Source organism: Tetrahymena thermophila (genome assembly GCF_000189635.1).
Source record: "Tetrahymena thermophila SB210 genomic scaffold scf_8254572, whole genome shotgun sequence".
Taxonomy (NCBI): domain Eukaryota; phylum Ciliophora; class Oligohymenophorea; order Hymenostomatida; family Tetrahymenidae; genus Tetrahymena; species Tetrahymena thermophila.
In genome coordinates, this window is record NW_002476343.1 from 1 (window position 1) to 21,101 (window position 21,101).

Below are 21,101 nucleotides of genomic sequence, written 5' to 3' on the forward strand. Positions count from 1 at the left end.
TATTTATTTATTTTCACATAAATTTAATTGTTAAAAGTAGTTAATGCTTTAAATAACATTATTTATCATTTTCATTAACTCTAAAATATTTTAAATCTATCTTATACAAATAATTTTTGTTTTAAAAGAATGTTGCAGCTCGCAATATTTTTTAAAATTAGGTGATACAATTAATTTAAGAAATCTGAGATTCTTTTTTTAATTGTTATTTGTTTATGTATTGTTATCACTAAATTAATAATCTTATTAATAAACAAATATTAAAAATAACATTATTTTTTTAAATATCTTTACGTTATTTTATATGAAGTATTAATTTTAAATATTTTTTTTGTAAGCAAAAATAAAAATAAAAAACTGTGTTTTTAATTATCTTTTGTAAATTTAGGTAGATTACTTGCTCAATAAATATTTAATATGTTTTTGAATTAAATTAAACTGATAAGTAAAAATAAAAAAATTATTTTTAAAAATTTATGTAGCTTCAAATTCTCTCAAAAAATAGTAGAGTCAGTCATGTTAACATTTATATAATTTATAAACAAAAATAAAATAATTTTATAATAATAACAATAATAATAATATAAAATAGACAATTTAATTAATTAAAAAGTAAAGAAAATCCCCTACTAATCCCCATGAATCCCCAATTTTTTATCTTTTTGCGATACAAATTAATTTTTATCAAATGATAATTTCCATTAGTTTTCTTTCTTTAAGTATAATATCCATTAAATATTCCATTCTTTAATTTTATTATATATCTACTTTTATCTTTTTTCGGATCCAATTTAGGATATTAATAAATTCCTTATTATGTATCTATCTACAACAGTAACCTACCTAATTTCCATTAATATTTTTATAAATAATAAAATTATCTGTATCTAAAAATTTGAATTAAAATTGAGGAATAATAAAATTTAAAATTTAAGCTACAATTTAATGAGGTTTCAAATGATATTTAATTACAACAATATAATGTTAAATTTCTTATGTTCCTGATAAAAATATAGGTGTTATTACATATCTAAGTTAATTATAAGGTATTTTTTTATTTTTTTCTAATAATATACTAAGTTTATTTTCTTCATCAGCATAACATTCATCATATTATTGTGTTGAAAATAATTTTAAATTTCCCTCAACATAATTTATTCGCGCTCATTTAATTATTTCTCCAGATTTGATTGTCTGTCCTGCTATTCGCGCTCATTTAATTATTTCTTCAGATTTAATTGTCTGTGCTCCTTGAAAATGAATTATTTTTTTAATTATTTTATTTCTGATTCATATGTGTGCCTTGAAAATGAATTATTTTATTATTATTATTTATTTCTGATTTAAAATTAGATAAATTATTTTATTTTTTATTTATAAATGTAAACAATTTTAACTCTGAAATCTCTACAAACAAATAAATTTCTTATTCGCTCATTTAATTATTTCTTCAGATTTAATTGTCTGTGCGACATTGAAATTTATTTATTTATTTTTTTATTATTATTTATTAATTATGATTTAAAATTAGATAAATTATTTTATTTTTTATTTATAAATTGATACAATTTTAACTCTGAAATCTTTACAAACAAATAAATTCTGAGCATCAAATTAAATAAGATCAAATTAATTCTTCCTATTTATTCGCGCTCATTTAATTATTCCGTTTCACTACAAAATTTATTCGCGCTCATTTAATTATTTCTTCAGACATAATTAAGTGCGGAAATTGAGAATATTTAATTATTTTTTTTATTCTTTTTTCTGATTTAAAATTGGAATAAATAATTAGGTGATAAAAAAATAGATATTGAGTGAAAATAAATTATGTAGTGCAACGGAATAATTTATTTGAACGAATAGTTGGGATTGAAATGAATAATTAGGTGATAAAAAAATAGATATTGAGTGAAAATAAATTATTCCGTTGCACTACATAATTTATTTGAACAAATAGTTAGAATTGGAATGAATAATTAGGTGATAAAAAAGTAGATATTGAGTGAAAATAAATTATGTAGTGCAACGGAATAATTTATTTGAACGAATAGTTGGAATTGAAATGAATAATTAGATAAAAAAAATAGATATTGAGTGAAAATAAATTATTCCGTTGCACTACATAATTTATTTGAACAAATAGTTAGAATTGGAATGAATAATTAGGTGATAAAAAAATAGATATTGAGTGAAAATAAATTATTCCGTTGCACTACATAATTTATTTGAACGAATCAAATTATATAGAGCAACAGAATAATTTATTTGAACGAATAGTTGGAATTGAGGTGGAAAAAAATTGAAAAATATAATTCAGAAAAAAGATAAAAATAATATATTCAAAAATCAATTAAAATAAAGAATAAAGCATAATGTAAAACAACATACATAGTAAAAGGATTCTTATAATTTTTAGGAAACTAAAAACAAGAAATATATGATCTAAATCACAAACATATAAACAAATAAACACTATAATTAAATAAGTAATTCATAGATTACTATCCATTCGAAGATGAAGAAGAAGAAAGAAAATTATGGGACAAAACAAAGAAAATGTTCAATTACGGTTATTATATCTTACGTTTTTACAATTAATAGATCTATATAATATAATAGGATAAAATATACTAAACCATGACTATGGATAAAATTGAATACAACGATCATGAATAAGATTTTGTTTTAAAAATAATGTAAATAAATAAACCAGTTAAATAATCTTGCGAAGATATACAATTATTTATATCATAAGCCGTCAATTACTTCAATATGTGCATAAAATTGGGACATATTGAAAAATAGAAAAGAAAACTAACTTTTCATTTCAATAATTATCTTCTATCCTTTAATATAATAATCAATATAATAGAAGACGAAGATCCTGAAAATGAGTCAGGTTTAAAGATGGTCTTGATAATAAGAAAAGGAAAAAGTATGTTTGTTTTCCGATCATTTAAATAATTCTCATTTCAATGACATTACATTTTTGATACTCTATAAGATTTATCAATATCTTGATTTGGAATATGAATTATAAGTTTTCAACAAGAGTTACATATTTTCTCAAGATGAAAATGAAAGAGAATCTTGTTATATTCCAATTTAAACAAAGATTTATCTGGATAATAAAAATAAAATTAGAGTTGAACCTGATGAACTTTTCATGTTGTAAAAAATTCAATCCATTTATGTATGAGAAGAAATTCAATAATAACATTATTCTTATTTACAGATGTTATAAGAAATTGTGTAAGATATATTTTTGCTTAATCTGATAAATGATAATAATTGGAAAGGATTGAGTTAGAGTTTGTCTATTTTTAATTAAATAATGGAATTTTTACCTGAAAAAGTTAGCATATATAAAGGTATTTACGATTATGAGAATATTCACATTTATAATTCTAAATGTAATTAGAATGGATAGAAATGCAAGTTCTGTTCAATGTATGAAATTTTGATTTGATTTGATTTTCTTTTTATTTAACGATATAATTAATTTTTAATTTATCTAAAATTAAATAAAAATTGAAAAATAATAATTGTGAAAAGATATAACAATTATAAATTAGAAAAATAGATAAAGCGCATAGGTATGTATACTAATAACAATAAAAAAACTTCTAAATAAATATTAGAAGAAGAAGAAGAATTTTAAAAGATTTAAAAACTAAGAGAAGAAAACCAGGAACTTTATAATACAATAAAGTTTCCAAAAAAAGTTTCAGTGCAAGACACTTTTGAAAATATCGGATTTAATTAATAAATAGAACCTCAAATGAACATAGCAAGGATAAGATCTGAATAGACTCAGACTATACCTTAAAGCACAACTTTACCTTAAAGCGCAACTTTCAAAAATTACGAGGTTAAAGTTTCCAAAAGAGCCACGTTATTTATATATATCTTTTCCTGATAATGGAAATGATTTTCCAAAATTTTAATATTCTGGAAAAACATTAGAGCAAGAAATAGAAAGAATGATTTATCATTTCAAAGAAATAACAGATAAGTAGACTTTCTAAGATTTTGGTCTTGACATTGTTAATTCAAGCTTACTTGGTTATTCTTCAGTGATAGATAAACATATAACTAAAAATCTTTTGCCTGAGCAATATTAAATTTAATAAAAAGCGATGAAAATAACAGATTTTTAACCAACCAGAAATATATATCAAGAGCATAACAAAATATTCCATGATTGGTTCATGTAAAACGCATCGTATTTATTACACGAGGAAACTGGAAAATATTTTCATGTTGAATACTATCAAAAAGTTTTGAATTGCATTATCACTTAGGTTCCTTTCTAAACCTTAACTCTTGATTCAGAGCACGCTAAAGATTTGATGAATAATGATCTCATCAAATAGCAAACCAAGAGGTTCTAATAGTTAGTAAATAGAAATCTAGTTCATATTGCTAGCTGCAATTATGGAGTTTAAGATTCTATTGGGTATATTATAAATTTTAACGTTGAACAAATCCCCATAGAAAGCTAATTAAGAAAGAAACTTAATTTCTGTGTTTAGTTAAAGAGAATTTAATTATAATTAAAAAATCAAGTTCAATAAATGGCAATATACGTCTAATAATAAAATCTTGCGAAATTGCGAAATTTTAAGAATTTCGAATTCTATTTAGCGATAGCTATCATAGAAAAATTTTTCATTGTGCCTGATTTCTTCGGAGTTCCTTTGCATGACTATGAATTTTAAAATTATCGTTAAGCGATGATTTAATTACAAAAAAGCTACATAAGAAAGTTTAATCATAACAGACAATCGGAACACGAACCCTATAAATCTAATTTGAAAATTTAGGTTGAAAGCTATAGGAAAGCTCAATTTTAATAATTATGTCTATTAAATGATAAATTAAATAATTTATGATTACAGTTTAAATTAATTTAAACAAATATGAATTAATGATGAACTGAATAAAAATATTTTTTTTCATTCTATATATTTTAAAAATTTTAAAAAAAAGAAAAAAAAACAAAATAAAAAAAAAAAGAACAAAAAAAAAGAATAAAACAAAAAACAAAAAAAAATAAAAAACTTTTAGTTTTGAATATAAATAAAATGGATAGGAATAATTAATCTTTTGACTATTAAAAATATAAATAATAAAACTAGGATTTATTTTAAAATAAAATATAAAGAGAATTCAGAAATAAAAAAATTGAAGAAGAGAATCAAGAAGAGAATAAAGAATAGAATAAAGAATAGAATAAAAAATAGAATAAAAAATAGAATAAAGAATAGGATCAAAAACTTAGCTAGATGGAAAAACCTAGAATAAGAGATTCTAATAATGTTTAAGAATCTTAATATGAAATATAACTATAAAAATAAATGAATAATATAATATCATAGGATAATGAAGAAAAAAATTATTAAAAAACCTATGCAGTAGAATTCGAAGAAAATAAAAAAATGTTTGCTGAACTTAGTAATATGTTTAAAGAAAAATTCTAAGAAAAAAAAACTTTTTTCTATATGCTTAAATAATATTTTGAATAAACATATTGTTAAAACAACAATAGAAATATGATATAATATAAATGTATCTCAGATGTTGTTAAAAAAAATAAAAATGATAAATAAATTTAAAGAGTAGAATTTGAAAATTATTTTTTAATTTATGCTGAGGTGTATTTGAATTAAAAAGCGAACGCCTAATTTAATTAGAAATTATTTAGTGAAATTATTGATTAAATAATTACTTGGATGCCATTTAAAAAATATAAAACAACACATAAATCATATATAAATTATTCTTTATCATATGAATATTTTTTTAATATGACAAGAGAATTTGTTTTTAATTCTTATGCTTTTATTTAAAATATTAATTAAATTGCAAGTTTTAATGTTATTTTAAATAATGAAAATAAAATTATAGGATGTGGATTTTTTGTGAATAAGGATATTTAAGGTGAACACGGCAAAAAAATAGATAAATATTTAAATTTAACAAATTTTCCATTTAAATAAGATGGTAATGATGAATTATTTGTATCATAAATACATATTTATGCAAATATGTATAATATTTATGAAATTTTATAAAAATATGCAGAACATTAAAATTATAAATTTTATCTAGCATTTGCTATAATAAAAAAACTATTTCTAGATTGTGATTTTTATGGAGTTCCTTTTTAGTAAGATGAATATGATACATATGGAACAGTTAGATTGTTGGTAAGATTTTATGATAGTTATTGTGGAATTATCAACAAAGAATAAGATTTTCTTTTACCTATTTTATAAATGGGTTAGGATAATTATATAGATATGTAGAACTATTAAATGGACAAAATAAAATAAAAAATTAAATTAGAAAAATGAAAAAAATTAGTTGTGAAAGCTTTATTTATATATAATTATAATTAATTTTTAATTTATCTAAAACTGAAATTAACTAAAAAATGAAAAATAATAATTCTGAAAAGTTATAAAATTTATAATTAGAAAAATAGATACCGTGCAGAGATATGGATAATAACAACAACAAAAATCAAAAAACTTCTAAATAAATAGAAGAAGAATAAGAGCTTTGCAAGCCGATAAAAATACTGAAAAAACAATTTCAGTGCAAATTGGAAAACGATGAATTTGATTAATAAATCGATCCTCAAATGAACGTCGCGAGGATAAGAAATAATTAAATTCAGGAAAAAAAATATTTTGGTCTTAATGTATAAGATCTGTAAAATAATTTTTTACATCAAATCCTTAGAACATTGGTTATGTGTTTCAGATTTGTAACCGGATATATAATGTCTGATGGTAACACTATTTAAGGCAATGCTTAATAACTCAGCATAAAAGTGTTGAAAGCTTTAAAAATGGAAAATGTAAGTCTGTAAAAAGATAGAAAAATAACAGACTTTATTCAAATAAGAAATAAGTTCTTGGGGCATAATAATAATTTTCATTTGAATTTTTTGGAACTTGCATAAAAATTTTTCCAATAATAAAATTTTAAAAATTAATTTGACAGAGAATTCTATGATATTATAGTTGGCATTATGGTATCAAATATTCCTTTTGAGAGCATAACATTCGATTACGATCAATTCAGTGATCTATTCGACAGAGAGCTCATATTGAAATAGAACTAGAGGTTCTAAGATGTAATTGATGAAGATATGGTCCATTTAGTAAATTTTAATTCTGCATTTGCTAATTCAAAAGGTGTGTTCATAAACTTCGACACTACATCATTTCCCTAGGACAGCCAAAAGGAAGATTACTAGAATTTTTGTTTCGAGTCGCCAAATAAAGAATTAAACAACAGAAACGAATTTTAGTAAATGGCTATTTACGTTCCATATAAGAATATGATAAAAAAAATTATCAAATATCAATCAGAGTCAGGAAAGCAATTTGATAATATAGATGTTTATATTACACTTGCAATATTGGAAAAATAATATCTATTTCCTGAATTCTTGGGTTTCCCTATGCATGATTATGAGCTGCAAAATTATCATGGATCGATAATTAAAATATAAAAAAGTTATATCAGGAATTTTGATCCTCGATACCATGGAAACTATAAGCCATACATAGATAATCTTGGAATTAAATAAAATGATTATAGAGAATTCTAAGAACCCTAAATATTAGCAATAAAATATAATAAATTGAGATGATAACACTTAATAATAAAATATTTTTTTTCATTCATATATTTTAAAATTTTCAAAAAACAAAAAAAAAACAGATAAAAAAAACAAAAACAAAAAAACAAAAATAAAACAAGAAAAAATAAAAAATAAAAAACTTTTAGTTTTAAATATAAAATATAAATAATAAATGGAAAAAAATAATTTTAACCTCGAAAAATATAAACAAGAAAATAATGAATTGTTTCGCAATAAAAATAAATACGGGTGAATATATGTATGATAAAGTATAAGATTATTAATTAAATTTGATAGTTAAAAGAATTTAAATATAATGAAATAATTTATTTCTAAGATTTTTAAACATAATTATGATTAAAGTAATATAATAAAAATTGAAAAATAATAATTGTAAAACAATAATTCAATTATAAATTAGAAAATAAAGACAAAAACAAGGATAAAAAATGAGCAAAAGAAAATAAAGTTTCTCTTTAAACCCCGATAAACCCAAAGATTCCCAAGAAACAAAAATAGACGAAAATTTAGAAACTGAAATTCGTAAGAAAATAAAAATAGAAGAAGATTCATAAGAGCAAGAAGAATAAAATCACTAATATCAGAGTGATAATATCAATCAAGAAAATTAAGAAGAACATAAATAGTCTTATTAATAAGAAATAAAATAAGAATAATAAATGCTCAAGCCACTACAAAATATCAACCAATCGCAAAAAGTAAAAGATATTTAATTTAACAAGAATTTTGTTTATCTAATTGTGTAAAAATTCTTATGTTATTTCAATAAATAATTAGATGCCAGAGGAAAATTCAATGAATTCAGGAGTTTATATGATTATCTAAATTATAAATTTGATTAACTTCTCTCTTTATATATGGATAAGGATGAAGAAATTTTTTATGACATCATTAAATCAAAAAAAAATTTAGAAAACGAGAATATCAAAAAAGCTATCGATCAATTTAATATCGAATTTGAAACTGCTATAAAATAATAATATAGCTAAATTCAATCTCTGACAATAGATGGAATCTAATTTGATTCCGAATTATTTGAAAAAATATCCAAACAAATAATATCTTAATGCCCATTTCACTCCCTTGAATAAAATGATTGGCAGTACACCGAAAAGATTTAAAAATTTGAAAAATCTAAGGGAGCATCCGAATGGTTTATACAGCTCGTCGACAAGAATTTGGTACATTTTGCCAATTTTGTTGTATTTAAAAAGACGGATGAATAATTCATAAATAATAATAAAATAGATGTAATCTATTTTAACAAGGATATTATTATCCCACCAACAAATTAAAATAATGAATATTATTACTAATATATAACGAGAACTGATTTTTCTCTCGAATAATAAAAATAATAAATCGGAGATTTAAATTCAAGACAGATTTCTCTTTATTTTCATAAAGAAAATCTAGAAAATTTAATAAATGCCCATTAAAAGCTTTTGGGAAAAAATTTATAGTTATAATTTATATTTTATTTTAACATGGCGCTGTTAAGAAAATTGTTCATAAATTATGATTTCTACGGGGTTCCTTTAACTGAAAAGGAATTTGTCATAAAAGATTTTAGTAAATCTATGAAAAAAATATTTTTACTATACACAGAATCTTGGAGCTGTTATTTAAAGAAATAACCTTATATAGAAAACATAAAAATAAATAGAGAAGAATATAAAATATCATAAAATTTCTATTTATCAGAAATATAATTCTAGCTAAACCTAGAAAATTACGAATGAAAGGAATAATATTTCTTTATAAATAATTAATACACTAATGATTACATTCATTTATTATGAACATTGAATAATACATAATCAATTTAAAAAAAACAAAAAAAAAACCAAATAAAAAAAAACCAAACAAAAAAAAAAAATAAAACAAAAAAAAACAAAAAATAAAAAACTTTTAGTTTTAAATATTTAAAATAAATAAATAAATAAATAATTAAAAAAAAAATAAATAAATAAAATCACATCAAATCAACATAATCTAATCATATATTCTATTTTGGTTTGAAATAAATAGACATACCCAAAGAATTCAATAAATCCTTAAAGTGTTTCGACGAATATTATATTTATGTTTTAACAACTTCACTTTTACCGTTACAATTTTTACAATAATATTTTTATTAATTCTAATCTCTATGCGCATATAAACCACAATGAGAACATATATCAACAACAAAACCATCCGAGTGCTATCACGCAAATTATTTTATTACATTTGTTGTACCTGCAGATAAAAATACAGCCATTTCCATTTCACCTAATCTCGAACCTCCATTATTCTTTGCACCATCTCTAGGTTAAAATACTTAGTTTCTATAAGCTTCATTAAATCCTACAGCATAAAGTTTACTAAAAGCTTTTTATTCTTGAGCAGCATAAAATACAAATCCAACTTGAGCATATCCAATAAATTCTCCAGTTAAAGGATAATAAATCTTTTTCTATCCCAATATATTTCTTTATATTTCTTCTTATCTATCTATCTTCTTCACTTTGATTTGTATCATTAAGATTTTACATTTTATTATAATAATCTAATAAATGTTTATAAGTTTTATTAAGTTGATCTTTTACATCGCAAAACATTGAAGAATCCAAAAACAATCCAGTTAATAACACAAGATAAGAAGTATATTATTCAATATTCATACCTATTGTCATTCTGGTTGAAAATGAACAAGGATTAATTATAATATCAATTGGTGTACCATCATTTGTATATGGCATTTAATTTTCATCTCTAATTGTTCCAATTGTTCCCTTCTATCCGCATCTTGCAGCATATTTATCACCAATTTAAGGATATAATGGAATAATAAATCTTATTATAATTTTTTATTATCCATCAACATTAATTTATTTCACTTTTAAAATTATTCCTTCTTCATATTCAAACTTTATAGATCTATCAATTATTTAATCTTCTTGATTTAAAATTAATATTTTACCTATAACAATATCACCTTTTCTTACAACTGAACCTTCTCTAATTAATCCATTTTCATCTAATTTTTCATAATTTAAATCATGTTAGAAATTTTTAACATCTCCATTCTTACCTTTAATTATATCTGTCTGGTCTTCCTATAATTTCAGTCGATCCAGTTTATTATTTCTAAATAACAACTTCTATTATATCTTATTTACATTATAAATACATAGATTTTGCTAATCTGGATGAAATTGTAATAGAATCTTCTTGTTAATATCCATGTTCTTACAATACTGCAATACATACATTTGTACCGTTAAACTTTTCATTTGTATTTATCATATTTGTTGTCATTGTTTAAACTAAAGGAGCAGAACCTAAAATAAGATATTAATTTATATCGGATCTTAAATCATTATCACTATATGGTTTTTAAACACTTCTCTTCATCTGAACAAAAGCAAAAATATTTCTAGGTGCATAATTACAATGAGGATAAGGAATAGTTGAAGGATTTATACCTAAAACATTTATTTATAGGATGAATTTCCATCAAATCAAAATTTAAATATACTCCTACATATCTATTTTTTTCTTATAATGATATATTTTTTTATTATCCATTAATTCTACTATTTCTTAAAAAGTTATTATATTCTAATATTTGAGCACTTGGTGAAACTAATTTATTACTTATTTCTTGAATATCACACCATTCTATACTTTGAGGAAATTCAGATAAAAATTATTCCCAAGTTTATTTATATTTTCTTTTTAACAATTAATTAATCATATATTTAATTTTAATCTTTTATTTCTTAGAATATTTAATTATTTTAATCCTTAGTTTCAATTACAAATAAAGGTCTTATCATTCTTCCACTATCTCCATAAATTAAAATTTCATTCCATTATCCTTAAACTTCAAAAGTAACATATCTAGGAATTTTACCTTGAAATCTTCCTTATCTCAGATATTATATTGTTGAATATGGATCATTTGTTAAAAATAATAACTTACCGAATAAATATATCTTTGTTTTATTTTAGATTTATTATTGAGAATAATACATTCCTTATATTTTTTCAAATCCCTCTATAATGTATAATCTAATTGTTTCCCTCAATAATGAAAAATCAATTGTAATATCACAAGATAATGAATGACATTTCTTTTATAATACCACAATCCGCACCATCAGGTGATCCTACTGGACAATAAAAACCTAATTGATTATTATTTATATGTCTTGTTTCAAGTGATGAATGTTATTGATTTCTAAATATAGGAGTGTTACTTACCATTCTTAATGAAGCTATTCTTGCTGGGATTGAAGAATTTGGTAATTATTTGGATATACCAGTCATTGTTGTACTCCACTTTCCTGTAATAATTGCATTTTCCATATCTAATGAAATATTATTTTTATTTAAAACGAAATCAACCATAAAATTTCTTATAGAATCTAATGATTTTTAATTAGATTAATTATTATCTTCATACCCTGTTTAATAATATTTATTTATAAACATAGAATTGTTTCCAAATAAATTTGTTCTTAAATTTTAAATTATATTTTTTTTATAAATATTCTCAAATTTTTAATATAATAATTCTCCACAACCAACAACTCTTTTATTTAAATATGAATCTCTACTTTCATCCTAATTTAATTTTAAATAAACACAAATAATCTTATAAACCATCAAACCTAAAAATTACGCTTTTGTTACATAATTCTCTTCAATATCTTTACTATCACAACAATGAGGTAGAATATCAGATATTATAATTTATTCAATTAATTTCATTTATAATTTTCCTGATTTTAAATTTTAAAGGAATTTCTTTGCATCCTATTATGTTTTTAATTATCCTTAGAATGAATTTTCTCTGTATTTTTATAAAATCAAACTTAATTCATAATATACTTTAGTTACATTTTTCCAATTATTTACATAACTCTTACTTAATGTTTTCATATAAAAATTAATTCTTACTTCTACATTAAAATCTTTCAAAAATATTACAATCTATTTATTTCATACATTTTAATAAGATTCTCTATAAATATTATTCTTCTAAAATATTAATTAATCGCTCTTTTTTCAAAATTAAACTTATTTATTTTCCATATATCTTATTTATCTTGTACTTATTAATAATTACCATCTATTTTTCAAAAGTTAATTTAATTTCTTATTTTAAACTCTTATTAAATTTTACTCACTATTTTATATTTATATTTTATTTTCTCAGTAAAAATCATTCTAAAATGTTAATTACGTGCAATTTTGAATATGTATTTTTATTCAGTATTTATTTTCTCATCAAAATCATTCTAAAATGTTAATTGTGTGCAATTTTGAATATGAATTTTTATTCAGTATTTATTTTCTCAGTAAAATATATTCTAAAATATTATTATATAAATGTGTTAAAAAAAGCTAGTCTAAAAAAATGTTGCCCCAGACCTCACTTTTCCTCTTATATGTTCTGCTTTAGCAAAATACACAAACCTAACAAATTTGAGACTTGATCTTGAGTAAAAATAGTTTATTTGCTTTTGATTTAGATATATTTTAGCATAAAAATAAATTTAAAACAATCTGGCAGTTTTATTTTTTATATCAGCTTTTATTTATTTTTTATTCTGCTCTGTGTTTTTATTTCATTATAATTAGCTAATTCTTTTATTATCAACTTTTACTTATTGTAAAAATTAATTGATTTCTTGATTGATAGTTTTTATTTATTTATTTTTTCTAATTAATTAATAAATTAACTAACTAATTATAATTTTATCTCAATACTTAAAAAGCAACAATTAAATTGGTGCTACTGGTGCATCATCCTTAGGGTCTGCTTTAGGAAAAAGCACTAATCTCTCAAATTTGGCACTTGATCTTGGGTAAAAACATTTTATTTATTTTGGATTGTGATAGTTAATATAATTTGATAATGAATTTAAAACAATATAACTAACTCTTTTAATTAATTTTTTCATTTAATTCTGCTTTGTATTTTTTTTCTTTGTCAATTTAACTGATTTTTTTATTTTCCAATTTTACTTTTATTATTTATTAATTCATTTTTTACTTTTGATATTATTTTATCATTTTCCCTCTAATTAACTAATTATCATATTTTTTTCTTCTATATTTAATAAGTGTAAATTAAATTGGTGATGAAGGGGCATCAGGCTTAGGTTTTGGTTTAGCAATAAGCGCTAATCTATTAAATTTGACACTTGATCTTGGGTAAAAACATTTTATTTATTTTGGATTGTTATATTTAATATAATATGATAATGAATTTAAAACAATACAACTAACTCTTTTAATTAATTTTTTCATTTTAATTCTGCTTTGTATTTTTTTTCTTTTAACTGATTTTTTTATTTTCCAATTTTACTTTTATTATTTATTTATTCATTTATTTCTTTTTATATTATTTTATCATTTTCCTTCTAATTAGCTAATTATCATATTTTTTTCTTTTATATTTAATAAGAGTAAATTAAATTGGTGATGAAGGGGTATCAGGCTTAGGTTTTGGCTTAGCAATGAGCACTAATCTCTTAAATTTGACACTTATTCTTCAGTAAAAACAATTTATTTGTTTTGGATTGTGTAACTTTTTAGTTAGATCTGAATTTAAAACAACATGATCTTTTTATTTGATTTATTTTTTTTATTTTACTCATTTTTTTTTTGAATGATTTAATTAATTGTTTCATCTTCAACTATTTATTTATTTCTTTCTTATTATTTCATATTTTTTCTTGGTTTTTTTATTCTAACTAACTAATTAAAAAATTATTTTCTTCATTAAAAAGTGAAAATTATATTGGTGACAGAGGAGCATCAAGCTTAGGTTCTGGTTTACAAAAATGTGCTAATCTCTCAAATTTGACACTAAATCTTAGGTAAAAGCAATCTATCTGTTTTGGATTATGATATTTTTTAATATAAAAATGGGTTTAATACAATAAAAGTCTTTCAATTTATTTATTTATTTATTAGCTTTTGATTTGATTTATTTTTCTTATCCTTTTATCCTGCTTATCTTTTTTTTCCTTTCTTTTTTAATTTAATTATTTTTCATTTTCAAGAATTTCTATCAATATTTGTTGATTATCATTACTTATTATTTTTCATATTTTCTACATTTTTTACTTCAATCTTACTAATTAGATATTTTTTTTCAATATTTAAAAAGTAGCAATAACATTGGTGCGATTGGTGCATCAGATATAGGTACTGGTTTAGCAAATTGCTCTAATCTTTCAAATATAACATTTGATATAAGGTAAAAACAGTGATATTTTTAAATATAAAAATGAAATTAAAACAAAACAAAACAACTCATTTAATTTACTTATTAACCTCTTATTTGATTGATTTTTCTTTTTTATTCTGTTCAATTTTTTTTCTTACTTTTTAATTTAGTAATTATTAAATTTTCAACTTTTCTTTCATCATTAATTAATTTATTTCTTACTATTTCATATTTTTTCTTCATTTTATTCTTCTAACTAACTAATTCATTATATATTTTTTCTCAATATTTAAAAAGTTGGAATAAAATTGGTGATGAAGGTGCATTAGGCTTAAGTTCAGCTTTAGTAAAGAGAACTAATCTCTTAAATTTAGAACTTATTTTTCAGTAAAAACATTTTATTTGGATTATTCTTTAATATAAAAATGAATTTAAAAAAACTTTACTAACACTTTTCGATTATTAATTTGATTTTTATTTAATTTAGTTTTCAATTTCTTTTTTATTCTACCCTCTATTTTTTTTCTTCTTTTTTAATTTAGAAAAATTTTTTATTTTCAACTTTTCCTTTTATTATTAATTAACTAATTTCTTTTCTTCATTTATCCTTCTACCTAACTGATTAACAATATATTTTTTCTTGAATATTCAAAAAGAGAAAATTAAATTGGGGCTATTGGTGCATTAGACTTAGGAACTGCTTTAGGACAGTGCACTAATCTTTCAAATTTGACTCTTGATCTTGGGTAAAACAGTTTATTTGTTTTTGATTGTAATATATTTTAATATAAAAATAAATTTAAAACAATATCACTAACTCTTTTAAATTATTTATTGGTTTTTTATTTGATTTAATTTTCATTTTATTTTTGTAAATTTTTTTTATTTAATGTAAGGTAAAAATTTTAGTTTTCTATTTAATTTTTTTATATTTGAAAAGCTATGAAAAAATCAGTGAGTCATAATAATTGAAAGTAAAAAGCAAATGTCTTAAATCAAAAAGATTAGTTGTCTTTAACATAAATTTATCATGGTGATAAAAGAAATGGAGAAAAAGGATGAAAAAATATACTAATATTAGAATATAATATGTTTTATTTTTTACATTTTGTAATAGGGTAGTTTAACCTAAAAAATAGAATTATTTTGATATTTAAAAATAATATATTTAAATTAAATAAAAAGAAAATCACATTGAAATAAGCAAGACCCCTATTAGGTTGACAAGGTTGTATTTTTAAATAAAATAATTAAAATTAAAATTATGCCATAAAGTATTAATTAAACTTATTAATGTAGTAAAATTAATAAATTTTATATTTGTGAAAGAAAAAGAATAATAAAATATTTATTCAAAAATATATAAAAAAATAATAAATCTATCTATATATCTATATTTTAGGATAAATTATCTAATATAATAAAACATATTATTTACTATTATTCTAATATTTTATACTTATTCATCCTTCTTCACCACTTTTCTATCATATTGATGATAAGAAATTTATTTTAAAGACAACTAATCTTTTTGATTTAAGACACTCGCTTTCTACTGCCAATTTTTATGATAGATTGATTTTATTATAACTTTTATATATATATGCAAATTAATCATTAATATAATTGGAGCTTTTTAAATATTCAAGAAAAAATATTAAATAATAAGAAATGAATGAAATAAAAATAAAAGCAAATTTTAAAAATAAAAAATAAATTAAATTTAGAAAGATAGAAGAAAAATAAACACAAGTACAATAAAAAAGAAAAAGAAAATTATTTTTTGGTAAAATAAGTTATTTCTTTTATTCATCATTTAAAATCCATAGATTCAATTGAGCCAATTAATAATTAATAGTTGAATTTGAAAAAAAATAATCATTTGTTTACAATAAATTCAGAGTCAAACTTTAGAGATTTATGCAAGCTAATTAATGAGCTAAATTTAGAACACTCCTTGAGATATTATTATAACTTATACAGTTAAAATGAAAAATAAATAATTATTTTAAAGGCAAATTACAAAAAAAATTATGAACAATTTTGAAAGTATTAAATAAGTTTAATAATTAAAAATATATCAACAAAAAAAAATAAATACCCAAAGTCAAGAGATAAAACTTATAAAGATTAATTAAAAGTTAAAAGCGATATTCCATCATCCCCAATTTAATTACCTCTATATAAATTAAATAAAATTGAATATTAATAATATTAATAATTAACATAAATATATTGTTTTTACCTAAGATTTAGTGACAAGTTTGAGATATTTGTGCATTTAGCTAATGAAGAAAATAACAATTTTACACCTTAATCTCCAATTTAACTTGATTTTTTATGATTAATATATTGTAGATTTTTAATAAAAGTTCAGAAGAAATTACTTAAACAAAAATAAGTTAAATGGAAATTAAGATAAAATTAAAAGATTTTTTATATAAAAAACTAAATTTAAGAAATTACTATAGACGAAGTTTTAAATCTTTGAGATTTATGCATTTAATTAATGCAATACCTAAGTTTTATATACCTTAGTCATTAATTTATTTATAGCTTTTATTTTATTGCAAATATTTATTAGTTAATCAAAAAATATTGAAATTTTTTGAAAATTTAATAATAAAAATATATATTGCATAACCTATGAGTTTTTAAGATAATTAAAATAAATACACTATTTTACCTTAGATCAAGTAATAAATTTTAGAGATTTATGATATTTGGTAAGGAATTAAATAATTATAATGTACCCTAATCACCTAACTTGTTGTTGTGTCTTTTAATATATTTATAAAATAGATTTAGAAGATTTATTAAAAGTATTTTTATACTATTTAGTAAGAAATATCAAATAAAAATCATTTCTTTAATTAATTTAAAAATAAAAAAATTAAAATTAATTTTCTTGATTAATAAAAAAATATTATTATAACTTTATTATGTAAAATATTCAAATAATTATTTAGCAAAATAACACAATCTAAATAATTAAAGTCTTTTTAAAAATTATATTAATGTTATGTGATGTCTTTATTTTTTAACTTCTTAATTAAATCTAAAAGTAATTCTTTACTAACTAAAATATAATAATTAAATAAAAATATTTTTATCAAATTATCTATCTTTTTTTACTGGAGGAAAAGAAAAAGTTTTTAAATATTTGTATTTTTTTCAAGAACAGAACCTAAAACTTGAACATCCTTATCTGCAAAATCACTTTTGTTAAATTAATAAAAATTTATTAGTTATTTAAATAAACATGGATAAAAACTAAAGCAATAAAAGTTAAGTTATAAGTTAATTAATTATTAAATGAAAATCAAATATTAATATTAAGATAAAAAAATCTATTTACTTTAACATCAAAGATAAAGTTGATATATTCAAGCAGTTTTCTAAAACATGACATATATCATCTTTTAAATTTTCATAACGATAACTAAAATAAAAAAATAACTAATAAAAATCTAGTAAGTAACCATTTTTATTATTTAATTTTTTAATTTTAAAATTAAATAGGCTTTAATTATAAATAAATTATTTTTACGCTGGAAAAAATTCCAAATGTAATAATTTTGTTTTTTGAGCTAAAGCTGAAATCAAAAGCTAATATCTCTCATTGTTTTATATAACTCTCTACCTTAATTTTATAAAAATTATTATTCTGAGTTAAAAATAGAAAGAAAAAAAAAGTATGATAATTTTATTTTAGAAAAAAATGAACAGCTAACTTGCTGATTATAACTAAAAATTGCTTTATATTTCAATAATTTCTTTATAGCATAAAAATATCATTAATAAATAGATTTTGATTTATAATATTTTTAATTTTAAATCTAATGAAAATATTCACTTCTTAATTTTTAGTCAGCTTACACTCAAAAAGCATAAAAATTTAAAAAATATACAAAATAATTTTTAAAGTTTATTAATAAAAATACTTTTTATAAAAATTTTATGGTAAATTAATATAATTGAGTAAAATAATTAATATTTAAAACTCAAAGAATATTTACTAATAAGAATAAAGACTGAAAGCTAAGAGATTATGCTAATTTTCTAAAGAAATTTAATTTTATTAGTTTTATTAATCGAAAATGCTTTCCTTAGTAAATTCTGACCTAATACTTTAATAAAGATATTAATTGAGCCTAAAAATGAAAAATTAAGCTTAAATAAAAATAAAATGATTTTCAAGCTAGATAGAAATAAGTGATCAGAAGAATAATTAAGATTACACATTATGATAAGAATTTTTATAATTTTTAATTATTAAAAAATTAATAAATAAAAATAAACCATCAAGAAATTTACAGTTAATAAGTGAAATTCAATACTAAACTTTTGAGATTAGGTAAATTCAATAAAGCTATGCCAGTTTCAAGTTCACAATCACAGTCAATTTAACTATTCAATTAAAACAAAAATAAAATTTAAATTATAAAATCTATAATATGTTTAAATATATTGATAATTTTTTATTAAATAAATATGAAAAAAAAGTTATTCAAAATAAATTTAAAAAGAAAAGATACATTTGCATTTAAAATTTAATTAAATTTAGTGTAAATTTCAATTAAGTGTGTAGAAATGTAATTAATTTACTTGCCATAAAGTGAAATATCCAAAACTTAAAGACTATTTCCTAAATATTCACTGCTTAAAGCTAAATCATTTGCCCCCTTATCAATGTTGTTTTCACTTTTATTTATATAATATGATTTTAAAATGATAAACAAAATGAATAAAAATGAAAATTTGGTTGAAATTTAAAAACAATAATATAAAGTAATTTATAAAAATATAAAAAATTTTTTTAAAACTATAAATTAAAATTTTTTACTCCAGTATCAATCTTAATCTTTTCAGTTTTTGAGATTAGCCTATTCCTTAAACTAAGTTTTTTACTCCTATGTTTCCTATTTTGTTTTTTCTAAAAAATAATTTTCATTCATTCAAATAATAATAAATTTGCTTTATTTACTTTAAATTTATTGACAGCTATTCAAGGTTGACAATATTTTTAAGGTAAGTTCCTAATATAGAAGCACCTTCATTTTTTATCATATTTTTTCTATTTATTTAATTAGAACAAATTTATAAAAAGGTTTCATTTTTTTATAAAAAAGATAAAAATAAACTCTTGTTTTTCTTCTATTAAATTGATTTTGCAAATGAAGAATAACAAGAATAATTATTTAAGAAACTTTTAAATATATAAATAAAATAATTTACGTAAAGTCCATTTACAAAAACTCAAGTTTATTACATTTTACTAATCCATCGCATAGTTTTTACATGCCAACAATTTTTAATTAGCATTTACTATAATTAAAATTAATTAAAAAAACTTAATTAGAAAATATAGTAATTTATTTTATGAATGCCAAAACAAAATATTTTTACTTAAAGTTTAAATACAGGTCTATTAAATTTTCACATCTTGATAATCCAATTCCTAATCGCGAATTAGAACCTAAGAAGTTAGTGCTAAATGTTAAAAGAATAATATGTAAATAGATTTGAATAATATTATAATAAAAGTATAAATTAAATTAATAAAAAAAAGCAATTTTACCTTAAGTCGAATTAGAGTATTTAATGTTTAGAAAAGTAAGAGCAATAGAACTTTTTGTTATTAAAAATATATTAATATTATAAATATATCATTTTAAAATAAATTACATTTTTTATTTTTGTATATTTTTTCTATTTTAATTATGACATTTTTTCTTTTGTTTTTTTTAAATCTAAATTTTTTGTTCAAAATATATTTATAATCTTGAAAATTCGTATGTTTAAAAGATAGATATCTTTTTACGCATAATTTAGACTTTGTTAAATTGTATTACTAAATTATTATAAGGTAAATTAAAAAAAATTCATATTATTTATTATCTTTTAGGAAAATAAATTTGCATCAGTATTTAAAACTGAAAGTTTTTTGACGATGATTGCACATAATTAAATAGAGCTCTTTTAATCATTTGGTTGAAAAAATAAAAATTTAATTCCACTTTCCCCCTCCTAAATATTAATATTAATAACTACAGTATTAACCAATTAAAGTCGAATCACCACTTATTCGGTCAAATCACTGGTATATGTAAATATACAAACAAAAAGAATAAATTTTTTTTTTGGATAAAAATTTTAATAATTAATCTTTTGATAATTGAAAAT

At 20.2% G+C, this 21,101-nt stretch overlaps 9 protein-coding genes across 9 annotated transcripts; 6 read left to right on the plus strand and 3 right to left on the minus strand. All coding sequences in view use genetic code 6, as the record gives it.

Moving 5' to 3' along the window:
• Positions 1-2,518: 2,518 nt before the first annotated feature.
• Positions 2,519-2,801, plus strand: TTHERM_000887988 (hypothetical protein; the record flags this gene model as incomplete). Its single annotated transcript, XM_012798636.1, has 3 exons — positions 2,519-2,572; positions 2,623-2,699; positions 2,759-2,801. The coding sequence occupies 3 exons, from the start codon at positions 2,519-2,521 to the stop codon at positions 2,799-2,801; spliced, it is 174 nt and encodes a 57-aa protein (XP_012654090.1).
• Positions 2,802-3,337: 536 nt separating this feature from the next.
• On the plus strand, positions 3,338-3,922 carry TTHERM_000887989 (hypothetical protein; the record flags this gene model as incomplete). The annotated part of the gene is made up of 3 exons (XM_012798637.1): positions 3,338-3,374; positions 3,425-3,453; positions 3,587-3,922. 3 exons carry the CDS (start codon positions 3,338-3,340, stop codon positions 3,920-3,922), a joined length of 402 nt encoding a protein of 133 aa, XP_012654091.1.
• A 64-nt stretch (positions 3,923-3,986) lies between these two features.
• On the plus strand, positions 3,987-4,898 carry TTHERM_00887990 (hypothetical protein; the record flags this gene model as incomplete). Its single annotated transcript, XM_001020288.2, has 1 exon — positions 3,987-4,898. The coding sequence occupies one exon, from the start codon at positions 3,987-3,989 to the stop codon at positions 4,896-4,898; it is 912 nt and encodes a 303-aa protein (XP_001020288.2).
• Positions 4,899-6,181: 1,283 nt separating this feature from the next.
• TTHERM_00888000 (hypothetical protein) lies at positions 6,182-7,672 on the plus strand (the record flags this gene model as incomplete). Its single annotated transcript, XM_001020289.2, has 1 exon — positions 6,182-7,672. The coding sequence occupies exon 1, from the start codon at positions 6,359-6,361 to the stop codon at positions 7,670-7,672; it is 1,314 nt and encodes a 437-aa protein (XP_001020289.2). The 5' UTR covers positions 6,182-6,358.
• An 869-nt stretch (positions 7,673-8,541) lies between these two features.
• TTHERM_00888010 (hypothetical protein) lies at positions 8,542-9,426 on the plus strand (the record flags this gene model as incomplete). Its single annotated transcript, XM_001020290.2, has 1 exon — positions 8,542-9,426. The coding sequence occupies one exon, from the start codon at positions 8,542-8,544 to the stop codon at positions 9,424-9,426; it is 885 nt and encodes a 294-aa protein (XP_001020290.2).
• Positions 9,427-10,023: 597 nt separating this feature from the next.
• On the minus strand, positions 10,024-10,962 carry TTHERM_00888020 (DNA-directed RNA polymerase, beta subunit; the record flags this gene model as incomplete). The annotated part of the gene is made up of 1 exon (XM_001020291.2): positions 10,024-10,962. One exon carries the CDS (start codon positions 10,960-10,962, stop codon positions 10,024-10,026), a length of 939 nt encoding a protein of 312 aa, XP_001020291.2.
• Positions 10,963-11,782: 820 nt separating this feature from the next.
• TTHERM_000888021 (DNA-directed RNA polymerase) lies at positions 11,783-12,082 on the minus strand (the record flags this gene model as incomplete). The annotated part of the gene is made up of 1 exon (XM_012798638.1): positions 11,783-12,082. The coding sequence occupies one exon, from the start codon at positions 12,080-12,082 to the stop codon at positions 11,783-11,785; it is 300 nt and encodes a 99-aa protein (XP_012654092.1).
• A 984-nt stretch (positions 12,083-13,066) lies between these two features.
• TTHERM_00888030 (hypothetical protein) lies at positions 13,067-15,952 on the plus strand (the record flags this gene model as incomplete). Its single annotated transcript, XM_001020292.2, has 9 exons — positions 13,067-13,179; positions 13,456-13,545; positions 13,805-13,894; positions 14,148-14,237; positions 14,473-14,562; positions 14,856-14,945; positions 15,213-15,302; positions 15,572-15,661; positions 15,856-15,952. 9 exons carry the CDS (start codon positions 13,067-13,069, stop codon positions 15,950-15,952), a joined length of 840 nt encoding a protein of 279 aa, XP_001020292.2.
• A 450-nt stretch (positions 15,953-16,402) lies between these two features.
• On the minus strand, positions 16,403-20,645 carry TTHERM_00888040 (hypothetical protein; the record flags this gene model as incomplete). The annotated part of the gene is made up of 18 exons (XM_001020293.3): positions 16,403-16,505; positions 16,806-16,889; positions 17,017-17,094; positions 17,161-17,244; positions 17,382-17,471; positions 17,602-17,694; positions 18,051-18,134; positions 18,274-18,357; positions 18,466-18,558; positions 18,935-19,045; positions 19,233-19,325; positions 19,524-19,619; positions 19,762-19,851; positions 19,903-19,992; positions 20,154-20,243; positions 20,325-20,408; positions 20,497-20,546; positions 20,604-20,645. 18 exons carry the CDS (start codon positions 20,643-20,645, stop codon positions 16,403-16,405), a joined length of 1,539 nt encoding a protein of 512 aa, XP_001020293.3.
• Between the last annotated feature and the right edge of the window lie 456 nt (positions 20,646-21,101).